Source organism: Macrobrachium rosenbergii, chromosome 18, assembly GCF_040412425.1.
Source record: "Macrobrachium rosenbergii isolate ZJJX-2024 chromosome 18, ASM4041242v1, whole genome shotgun sequence".
In the NCBI taxonomy this organism is placed as follows: Eukaryota; Metazoa; Arthropoda; class Malacostraca; order Decapoda; family Palaemonidae; genus Macrobrachium; species Macrobrachium rosenbergii.
In genome coordinates, this window is record NC_089758.1 from 22,346,734 (window position 1) to 22,359,233 (window position 12,500).

A 12,500-nucleotide genomic window follows, 5' to 3' on the forward strand; every position below is an offset into this window, starting at 1 on the left:
TTATGTCCATAGGTTTTATATGAATTTTGTCATTCGCAACAAAACAATATCGGCTTCAGTGACCTTCGTTTCCCGATGCCAGTCATCCAATCGATACTCGCATAGAGTTTTCACCTGTTTTAGTAAGCGTCTGGAAAACTAAACACGCTTATCGGTACGATCTAAGCTGCACAGAAAACAGTCTCAAGTAAAACTCACTATAACTATTATTATTCAGTAGATGAACCCTATTCTTATGGAACAAACCCACAGGGGCCACTGACTTGAAATTCAAGCTTCAAAACAAATTAACAGGGAATGACCTCGACGAGGCATTGCCAACCCCTCCGGCCTCCTTCAACCCCCTAACTTCCCAGACTAGAACCATTCTACAGATGCAGTACAGGATATTCTTTCTCCCCCTACAGGCATGGTCCCAGCACGACCGAGGAACACTGGCTTACGTACTTGATGATGACTCACTGTTCCTGAGAGCAGCCAGAGGTTGGCGAGAAGTCACGGTACGTAACGTCCTTTAGTAAACAATATCTAGAGTCTTCATTTTCACATATATAGCAGATGCTTCCTTTGAATGAGACCCAGAAGAGTTTTTGTTTAATCTGTTATCTACTAAAGAGTCTTTTTACTGAATATTTGGGAAATAGTCGCTCTACTAGACGTTGATGAAAAGTTAAGTAAATTGGGATTTCCATTTTCAAATATATAGCAAATGCTTCTTTTGAGTGACCTATAGTTATTTTCACTTATCATCTACTTAATGCTCTCTTTAATAGGTATTTTTAAAGAAATCCTCTTGACTTCACAAGTTGGAAAAACCTCTTACTTCTTTGTTACTTTTCTAAAATTGCTTCTGAAATATTTATCAACACAGAGAATGACTTACTTTCACGTAAATTGCCAAATGCCTTCTTTATACTTTTCTTCATATTTATCTTTATATTTAGCAAATGTTAACAGCTACTTGATGAGAGTATACTGAGTATTTATGCAGAAACTCTACTGCCAAAATCATAAGGAAAGAATAATGCAATAGTAAAGTGGCAACAAGATAAAATGGCAACTTGAGCGATGAACTCTCCGGATAAAACAGAGTAAAAACAATTATACTTTATATTTATTTCTCTCTCTCTCTCTCTCTCTCTCTCTCTCTCTCTCTCTCTCTCTCTCTCTCTCTCTCTCTCTCTCTCTCTCTCTCTCTCTCAGTGGGATTTCGGAAAGCAACTGGTTGCTTTCTTTTATTTATTATAAAGTATTTTATTTTATAACTTAAGCATAACTTCTTCCATCATATGTGGATTTTCGCTGTTAGGGAATGTGACTTTTCAGAGACATAAAATAAGTTTGAAGGTCAGTCTCTTTGAACTATTGGCTAGCGACGCCAGTCTTCGTTTCTACTGTAAACTCTACTGATTTCTGATAATGTACGGGTTTTAGCATGCTTTAGAAGCATACATACTTATGTAGAATTTATATAAAGAAAAATACTCAATACTTTCTGGAAAACGTAGATGAGCAATCAGTGAATTCTGAATACTTATTTCTTTTGTAATATATTGAGATTAGTTCAAACAGACTGGTTGCGTAGTGAACTGTAGATGAAACTAAGACAACCAGTCGAGGTATCCTAGATAATTTATGCTGAATGGCGGTCCTCCATATCATAAATATTCACGAAGACAGCCATTATTATTCGCTTTCTCTAATGTACAGAAGCTTGCTGTTGAAAAATGCAAGGGTATATGCAGATTTCTTCGTGGGTGAGCTGACAGGCACCCCCGCCCCCACCAAAAAAAAAAGAAAAAGCAAATTCTTGTGTACCATGGAAGGTTTTATTCTGTCACTTTTAGATGCCAGATATTCTTAATTACTTATGCAGAATAACGGGCTGTTAAGCATGAAATTAACACAATTATTTACCTGCTAAATATAAAATTAACGTAATTCTTTTATCTGCGAAACATAACATTAGCCCCGTTATTCATCTTTCAAACATAAAATTAACACCATTATCTATCTGTCAAACATAACATTAACACTATCACCTATCTGTAAATTAACACTATCATTTATCTGTCAAACATAAAATTAACGTCATTATTTATCTGTCAGACATAAAATCAACACACTTATTTATCTGTCAGACATAAAACCAACACCATTATTTATCTGTCAGACATAAAACTAACGCTGCTATTTATCTGTCAAACGCAAAATCAACACCATTATTTTCCGATTTTTACTACAAAAACAAATTTGAAATTAAGAGAAACAAAGGAAGTAACTTCACTTTGTTCATCAGAAACACTAACAGACAGACACTAAGTCTAAAATACGAACGACGGCAAATAAATCGAGCCACGATGGCAAAAAGTCATGTTGATTTTAATCTGTCAAACTTCAAATAATAGTGTTAATTTTATCTGTCACACACTAAACTAATACCATTATTCAACTGTCAAACATAAAAGTTACGCCATTACTTATCTGCCATGAAATTAACGTCAATATTCAGGTCAGACATAATATCAGCACCATTAATTACCACAGAAACAAATTTGCAATTAATAAAAGCAAAGAAATTAACATTCAATTTCTTCATCAGAAACACCGACAGAGAGACAAATAGACACTAGGTCTGAAACACGAACGACGGCAAAATAAATCGAGCCACGACGGCAAAAGCCTAATTTGAATCACATTCAACTTCGCCCAATAAATTACCCCGCCTCCCGCATATACGATATTCGCCCACTCAACGACCCGCCCACAATGTATATATATACACACACACACACAAACCGCTTCATCAAATCTCGCTCTGTCCATTTATTTCCTCCTCTGTTCAATTTGGTACCGCAGCTGGGAGCGGTGTTGGCGCCGCAGATGTCGGCGGTACCCTTCCACCCACATACCCCGGTACCGCATACGTCCAGGCCTCCTCACGCGCCCATCAACCCAAACGTCGAGACGCTTACGGAGGAATTAGCGACGGATCTGAGCTCCAAGAGACCCTGGGTAAGGCGTGCGTATAAGTGCGTATATGTGTGCATAAGTGCTTAAGAGTGTGAGTGTGTGTGCATACTGTAAGTGCTTATAAGTGCGTATATGTGTGCATAAATGCTTTCAAGTGTGAGTATGCATCTGCATAAGTGTATATAAGTGTGCGTAAGTGTAATATACTGAAAAGGCAGGCAGACATAAAAAAAAAGAAAAAAAGAAATTGCAATATTTGTTGTCGGTATTATGATCACAGAATTTCCACGTCAAATAACTGCAGCAAAAGCTTTTATTCGCTAATAAAAAAAAAATACTTTTATTTTCATCAGCACTTTTATTTTCGTTAGCGTTTTTATTTTCATTAGCACTTTGACATTTTGCTACAACGCCATACGTAAATATTCACCAGAGCGGACCGAGGATAAGTCCACCTAGCTGTTAAAGTTTAAACGGGGAGGGAAAATCCGTAGACTTTATTTTTGGAGCTTTTTTTTCGCCTCTTACAAAGCCGTTAATTGTTTTTTTGTGTATGAGTGTCTGTGTGTGTGTGTGTATGTATGTATGTACGTCGCCTAGTTGTGAGAAACAATGACTATTTAAACTGTTTTATCTGTTAGCTGAGTCATTAATTAAGAAGGAGCTGTATTTTGTTTCTTTTGTTTGTCATAAGGATTAATTTTAAGGATTTACAGTGATTTATAAGGATTTAAAGTGTTACAAGGATTTACAATGATTTATAAGGATTTAAGGATTTATAAGGATTTACAAGGATTTACAATGATATTTAATGATTTAATGATTTACAAATATTTATAAGGATTTACATGGATTTGTAATAATTTAAGTATTTATAAGGACTTGAGGATTTATAAGGATTTACTTCTACGAAAATGTGCACAGAAGTAGGCCTCGCGACTCGCAACATATGATTAGGTTTCGAGAGAAAGGAGGGATTTTTTGGCGGAGGTTTGCTGACACCCGAATTCTCTATTTCTTTACATATTGATCTTCGCAAAATTCTCCATGAATCTGACACAGATATGAAATCGCGTAAAGTATAATTAATTTTTAAAAATGCATACTGCATTAGGAAATCATTCAATCAACAGTTATTAAAACGTATCTGGACTGTATACAGTAACGAAATCCACTACCAAAATATTCTGGGAAATGAGTATGTATATCATTGTCATTTCTTAGCGTATATGAGAAGACCTTATATGTATGATTAAGGTTCGTCCACTCACCTTGAATTTCCTCGTCATCTATACAGTATTCAACCATCAGTTCTATTTATAATACAGTGAAAATAAAAGACGTACATTAATTTTAAATTGAGTGCAATTATTGCATGGCAACATCAGGCCATCCATACATTCCTCCCACAATCTTCCCACATACTCTGCCCCACCTCACACCCCACCCCAACACACTCTTCTCTTCCCCCCATACCCTCACAATCTTCCCCTCACCCCAGCACAGTCTTCCCTCATCCCCACACAATCTTCCCCTCACCCCAGCACTCTCCCAATCTCACACCCCCACCCCCACACAATCTTCCCCAAACACTCTTTCCCCACACAATCTTCCCCACACTCTCCCCCTTCACACCCCCACACTCCCCCACCCCCACACACTCTCCCCTTCCCACCTCACACACCCCCAATCCCTCACACTCTTCCCCCTCCCCACACATTCTCCCCTAACTTCACCCACTCTCTCCCACCCCCACACACACTCTCCCCTCACCTCCAACCCCCCCTCCCTCCCTCCCTCCTCCCTCCTTCCCTCCTCCCCATCCGCTGTAAAGCAGGACGGAAATTCCCCATTAATAGATCCATAAACTTTGACGTTAAACCGAGATATATTTGTCATAAAAGGGGAATTCCCTTCTCGTGATGTCACCATGACTGCTTTCCGCTGCTTTCACGGTGTCCCTAAACCTGCCTGCTTCTGTGTGCTTTGGGCTTCTCCTATGCGTGTGAAGTTAAACGGTTAGTTAATATAAATATGATAATGACGGTTTAGATTACCATGGGAAGAATTTTTAAATCTGTAAGGCTAAATTTCAAGCTATGAATTACCACTTGGGATTTAAATTTTCAAGGGTGAAAATTTAAACCCTGTGCTATCGAAACTATCAAGCATAAACCGCTATTATGGACTGAAGCTATTATGGTGAAATATTATTTAAGAACGAAGTATGAGGAATAAATTACTACGTAGGATTTAAACTATTCGGAATTAAATACTAAGATTTAAATGCTAAGGGATGAGCAAAAAAGAATGAAATACTATGCACGATTTAAAGTACTGAGGATTAAATATTAACAGAATAAATGAACGATATGTTCGAGCACTACCGTTCACGGTGTGCACTCTCCTGAGATTTAACCTACCATGAATAAAATGCTCTCTGAGATACATATAAGAATCAAATACCAAGATTTAAACCATTTTCAATAAACTGGTAATAATATGATCATTTCTAGGAATTCTGAGCAAGCAGAGCTGCTCTTGGTAAAAGGATAAATTATGTATTAATATCATACATCATTTTTTCCCTTTTTTTCAGTGGGGAGAACCTATGACTACAGAAGTAGAGGCAAGTATAAATAAATACTTAATGAATGTAACAATGTACAGTATATACATGGGCTATGATAAAATGAACATTTACACATCCGCAATCAAGCCAACATGCATGTATACACACACATCTATATATATATATATATATATATATATATATATATATATATATATATATATATATATATATATATATATAAATAATATATATATATATATGTATATATGTACAATATGGTCCTAGGTTCACACGCTCTAATAGAAAAAAAAAGTTTAATTCACCCCTATTTCACTTTGCATAATTAGCTTGTATATCCTTAAAGACAATTTGCACATAGACACCAATAACATTTGTTGATAACAGTCAGTAATAACCTTGGTTCACATGCAGTTTAAATAATGTACTTAATTTCATCAAAGTACATTTAATTTCACTGGTCTTTTAAATTATGAAGATTTAATTTGATTACATTTAATTTAATTACTTTTCTCACTGCCGTGGCTAAATCTGTTCCTCTTATTTATTTCACCAAAGGGGACCGATTGGAACACGAAGGAAGTAAGTACCTACCAAGGGAGAGAGATTAGTTCTTGGTAAAAACAATTATTACTTTTGCTAAAACTTTATATTCAGTAATAGCTGATTTCCTCATATTTACCTCATCATGATCTCCGTTTCACCCTCACCCTGAATGCTATTTTATTATCAGTCACGAAATCAGATATCAATATATTCTGGCATTGTTTATGAAGATTTGATGCATGTCAGGTTACGCCGAAACAAGTACGATATTTTATTCCTCGATTCTTTTTTATTTTTTCGCAGTTACGTCTGGCAGCACTGAACGAGCCATGGCCGGGTGAAATCCGCGGGGTCTCCTCCGCCGATTATGCTTGCTACAGGCAAGCAAGAAGCGCTGGTCTCAAGGGAACATTCAGGTACGTTTCAGGCACCAAATCTTACTGAAAATATCGTTTCTGTCTGTCTGAGGAGGCCTTAAAATCAGAGTAAATTAAACAATATTCGATTGACGTTCAAATGAATCTTTGCAGATTAGAAAGAGTAGCGTTCGATTACATTTTTTTATGATATTGTTTGTCTCCAGGGCCCTACTCTCAAGTCCAAGGCACGATGTGGCAGCATTGGTCCGCTACGCTGATAGAAACCAGCCTATTGTCAACCTACGGGTGAGTCGGACTCCAGTGTAATATTGTCATTTCATAACATATAACAGTGGTTAGCTGGTCGGTAAGCAAGACTGAAAGTTCTTAATATATAATGCTGGTTAGCTGGTTGGTAAGCAAGACTGAAAGTTCTACTGTAATATATAATGCTGGTTAGCTGGTTGATAAGCAAGACTAAAAGTTCTTTATATAATGCTGGTTAGCTGGTTAGTTGGTCGGCATAGACCAAGTAGGCCTAGTGCCAGCACGGACCCTTACGTGAAGGCGCCTTACGTAGGCCTACTTCTTTTTACAATAAGAGAAACTAGAAGCTAACAGACAGAGATTCGAATGAAAATTCATAATATATAATGCTGGTTGGTTGGTTGGTACAGACTAAGTACGCCAAGGGCCAGCACGGTCCCCCTGCATGAAGACGCCTTACATAGGCCTACTTCTTTTGACAATAAGAGGAACTAGAAGCTAATAGGCAGAGACTCGCGTCTATTTGAGGCTAAATTTATTTCTCCAAAGTAACTCTACAACTTTTCTTTCTTTTTTTGTAGGGTGACCTCATCCTAGGGTCTTGGCGAGACGCCGTTTCGGGCACCGGAGGGCAGTTCCTCGAAACGCCGAGGATTCTGTCCTTCGAAGGGCGCGATGTTCTCCACGACAGTAAATGGTAAGTTCTTCCCTCTGCACTGATTAAACTGTTCTGAATGGACCACCATTTAAAGTGAATTAGTAACGCAGTACTTAACAGAAAAGAGCTACCTGTTGGTACTTTCTTCAGTATGGTAATAGCAGCTCTTTAAGATAAGTTATTTGCGACTCAGAAAGAGAAAACTACCACTAGCCCTCGCTGCCAAAATTGATTTGACTCTTTCATGGAATCTGACGTGGCAAAGACCATGGTTAACGACATAGAAATAACATGAAATGAGTCTCTCTCTCTCTCTCTCTCTCTCTCTCTCTCTCTCTCTCTCTCTCTCTCTCTGATTACTTAACCGCGCTGCTGATTCCGCCTTTAAATTTAAAGCAGTTACAGGGATAAGGAGAAGAAAATTACTTAATTGTCTCTTTTAAAAGTTAAAACTGACGATTATATCACAGCAGTTATGACATAACTTGCAAAAACCGAAATCATTCTATCTATTGCAGACAAGCTCAAAATTGAAACTGAATTAATATAATAATTAATATAGACGGAATACCCCTTTTATAATGACTATATAGGTACATCTGAAAAAGGACAGGCGACGAAAATGCACAGAAAGAATCAACTCAAGCTACTGCAGTTGAAAGTTGAAAATTGAATGAGGACGAGAAATGCACATCCTCTTAATTTTCATTGACTTACCGATTTTCTTCATTCTAGCATCACTCAACTCCCACTAACAAATTAGGCCGGTCTGGTAATTCGACCTAAGCTACGATACCCGGGTTTCTATAGTGAAGACAGATTTGGACAGTGAATAAAAATCCACTTATTTTGTCTACCTTTGTTTTCATTTGAATTTGCTACTTTTTATTTATAATTATATACATATATATATACATATATATATATATATATATATATATATATTTATTATTATTATCATTATTATTATTATGGACCCTAATCTATCCTATGGGAAAAGTGAATGATGACAAATAGAGGAAGCCACTGAAGTTCCTGTTACTCAGGAGAGAGAGAGAGAGAGAGAGAGAGAGAGAGAGAGAGAGAGAGAGAGAGAGAGAGAGAGAGAGAGAGGTTATCGAAAGAAAACTGATCGAATGAGAATCCCCAATAACTCTTTTATAAATGATCTTAAGATAACTCATCCACCTCTTACCCTCTTTCTCCCCCAGGCCGGTGAAGCTCATCTGGCATGGGTCTAACAAATATGGCGAAACTGCTACCCACATCAACTGCAACGACTGGTCGACATCCTTCTCCAACGCCTTCGGCATGGCTTCGGCCCTCAAGAACCTGCAACTCCTGGACCAGCAGAAGGTCGCCTGCGACAACTACCTGATCGTCCTGTGCATAGAGACCAGCAGCGCCCTCCCGAAACGCAGGAGGAGGGACGCAAAGGGCGCCGTTAAAGATGGCGACGGAAAGCGAATTCACAAGTCTAGTCAGCGAGAGGACGCCGAGATTCAGCGCCCTCAGCTACACAGACATCCCAGTAAAGTCGGCGCCCACCGTCAGGACGTCCCAGAGGCTGCAAGGGCACACTCGCGAGCCAAAGCGGACACGAAGGCGCTAGCGACCAAATCAAAGTCGGTGCTACACTTGATAGACAACGGCGGCTTGTCCGGCGGCAAAGAGTGCGCCGGAGGGAAGAAGAAGCAGTGCGCAGAAGACGCCGAAGAACAGGTCCTTGACTTCTCGGCCTATGCGAAACCCCCTCACCTCATCCAAGACCTGTTTCTCATCTGAAACCCCAACCCTCCCGCCCTGTAACCCAAAATACCCCACCCGCCCATCTTCATTTCCTCGCTGAAACTCTGTATTAAACCGAAACTTTCCTTGGGGGGACTTTTCAACTTTTCTTTCTAGACCTCGAGCTGCTTCAGATCTCCAGTCCTGTAAGTAATTTAAGTGATGTTTGGAATAACACGGGTTTCCTGCTGAGCAATGAGGTTACGCGATTACATTCTTCTACTCATAGAACGCCAAGGGATTATAATAATGTCTTGCGAATTCCCTCTAACGCCTTTTTCATCTCCGCTACACTTCAAAGTTCGTCCCTTCCTTTTCACTTCCGGGGGAAATTTTCTCAGAGTATTCTAACAAATTCTACACGACGTTCTTCGACGGAGTCTGCATTGTCCTGTATATATTTCGGAACCTAAGGACCCCACGCATAGTCCAATAAATGAATATACTCTAACGCTCTCTCTCTATCTAGTTATTGCGGTAGCTACAATGGACGTACTTCGCCCTAACTGTATACCCTATTCCTCTGTACATAGACCATAATAGGAGCCATTTGTAAATGAACCCCTTAGCCTTTGTCTACAGTGACTGTACGCCATCTGTATGGGCTCTTGAGTGTGCAAGCGTGCATCTGTAGGATACATGAAAGAAAAATATAAACAAATACATTTTGCTGTATCTACCGTAGTTCCCATTTTATAAGGAATCCTTCCTGCGATAACATGTGCTCCCCTCTATATGCCTTTTCGTAACCGAGTCTTCCAGTTGAATAAGCCTTTTTGTATATCGAACACACATACAAACGAACAAGTCTTCCACTCAAATCATATAGGTGTATGTGTGAGACATCCTCATCATTCATTGCTACTCATTTTTCCCGACATCTTGCTTAATTATTATGATGCTGAATCGTCTTTTTCAAGTGAGCATGTAATATGTGTCACGTTCTTGGAGTGTAATAAAGCGTGTTTTTCTCTTTCTTTTTTTGTAAATACGTAGGTTTTCAAAAGAGTTGCAATGCATGGACGTAAGAATACGCTCGCCAAACGATATGCAGCCAGTTTAAATCCCTAGTCTTTTGTAATACTGTAAGCAAATATTGAAATACACATACCTCTATATACCTCTACACCTTCAAAATAATATCAGGCTTCTTCTCATAGGCCTACGGCCACTTGTTCAAGAATTCCTTGCCAATTGAAAACTTGCTCGAACAACTTAACAACTCTTCCTCGCTTTTTGCCAGTTAACAAACATGTTTTTCCTTCCCTTACTTCCATTTCCTTTCATTCTTAAACTCGCCATTTTTCCTCTTTGATTGTGTTCATCACATGTATAAATAAAAATAAAGTCTGGATTCACGTGTATTTTTTCGCTATTGAAAAAAAAACCTGGGTATTAATGGAATCAGAATTCATGGAAACTCTGGAAACTTCATTATCTTTCATACACGAATTACTGTTCATGAAAGAGATATATATATTTATTGTAGTGCTTTCCAACCGCCTTGAATCATTGTCAGTTTCACTGCTTTTAAGAGTAAAATAAATTAAAGAAGAAGAAGCTTCTATATGGAGCCTCACATGAACTGCAAGTTAAATATATACTACTCCTTCTTATGAGAAATGCATCACCCTCTCTTTTAAGCATATCCTTCCTTCTCATAAAATATTAATCAACTTTTATTTAATCTTTGCTCTTTCTCCCTATCGATCCGCATATCTGCCAGTCTCTTCTCTTATCCTCATCAAAGTGTCTGACACTCTCTCTCTCTCTATTGTAATATTTACCACATTTCTTCATCCATTTTAGAAGCTTTCTACGCCTGCAGACTGATCTTCTCTGACGCTTACGTAATCAAGGTGTGTACTTGAATTGACATGAATGAACAACTGCATCATCCATATTACTGCCAAGTCGTATCTATCTCGAGTTCATGTATTCACGTATACTTTAAATATATATGTACTGGAATCCTTCATTGTATTCGCATTCTGATTGTGCCATTATCCTCTGCGTATCCGAGAGGTACAGAAACAGCTAGACTGGCAGATCTGTAGACGAACGTGTTTTATGTATCGGGTGAATTACATAATTTTCTATGAAAAACACTGACACTGATGTACTCTCCATGGAGGCAAATAAAGTGTTGATTCTGTGGTGCTTTTTATTCGTGCCTATAAATCTTAGTTGTGAATGTGGAGGTGAGATTATAAAAACATTAACACTAGGTACCCTTTGGTAGTTGAAAGAACTTGGTCCTAAAAGAAAAATAAAGTAAATGCAACGATATACAGGCAAATGTTAAATTTCAGTGGCTTCTCTCAAGATTACACTTGCAAATTTGCACAGGATTTTCTCAACTATTTAGAAATAACAGCTCTTTTTCCTGTAGAAAAAAGTATATCATTCAATTTAGCACAGGTATTTATATAACCAATCACGTTGTATTATTATTATTATTATTATTATTATTATTATTATTATTATTATTATTATTATTATTATTATTCAAAAGATGAACCCTATTCATATGGAACAAGCCCACCACAGGGGCCACTGGCCTTGAAATTCAAGCTTCCAAAGAATACGGTGCTCATTGGAAAGAAGTAAGAGGAGGTAATAGGAAATACAGAAAGAAGAGATTTACTTACTAAAAATTTAAAAATAAATCAACAAAAATCTATTATCGAATTGATGAAATGACCAAAAGACGCCGGTGGTCGACCGACTAATCAAAGTCTAATCATACTGGCCCTGATGAACGCGGATTTGCATATCAAGGCTAATACCAGCAGCCCAAATGAATATGGATTTGTGAGAGAAATGTTACGTAACTGATTGAGTAGACAGAAGATAGAATATACAATTTAGGCCGAAGGCCAAGCGTTGGGACCTATGAGGTCATTCAAGCTAAAAAGAGAATTTAGAGTAAAAGGTTTAACAGTTGGAACAGGAGGAAAACTTCTCAGTTGCGCTACGAAACAATTGTAAGAAGAGGTTGGAAAGTAAGATGGAAGAAAGAATATGAATGGAGGTACAGTAAAAGGAATGAAAGGGGTTGCAGCTATGGGCCGAAGGGACGCTGCACAGAACCTTAAGCAATGCCCACAGTGCACAGCGTGAGGTGCACTGATTGGAATAAGGGATCAGTCACATTTGATATGTACAATACTGGACCTAAGTTTAGACCGTGTGAAATATCTGCCAACAGATATTTACTTAAAAGATCGCATCTAGGCAATAGTTTACAAATGCACTAAGCAAACCCATTAAATCCACATTTTACTTTTTTTTAAGGTTTACGAGATGGGGAGAG

The 12,500-nt window shown here is 38.1% G+C and overlaps 1 protein-coding gene across 2 annotated transcripts in view; it reads left to right on the forward strand.

Annotated features, from left to right (window-relative positions):
* Positions 1-11,339, forward strand: part of LOC136848187 (collagen alpha-1(XVIII) chain-like) — a 79,257-nt gene extending 67,918 nt beyond the window's left edge. For both annotated transcript variants that reach the window (XM_067120494.1, XM_067120495.1), the window contains 8 exons: positions 408-500; positions 2,860-3,015; positions 5,573-5,602; positions 6,125-6,148; positions 6,416-6,528; positions 6,696-6,777; positions 7,320-7,435; positions 8,608-11,339. In XM_067120494.1, coding sequence (XP_066976595.1) covers positions 408-500; positions 2,860-3,015; positions 5,573-5,602; positions 6,125-6,148; positions 6,416-6,528; positions 6,696-6,777; positions 7,320-7,435; positions 8,608-9,181 — 1,188 coding nt within the window. In that variant the 3' untranslated portion in view covers positions 9,182-11,339. The remainder of the gene's footprint in view (positions 1-407; positions 501-2,859; positions 3,016-5,572; positions 5,603-6,124; positions 6,149-6,415; positions 6,529-6,695; positions 6,778-7,319; positions 7,436-8,607) is intronic.
* Positions 11,340-12,500: the final 1,161 nt, after the last annotated feature.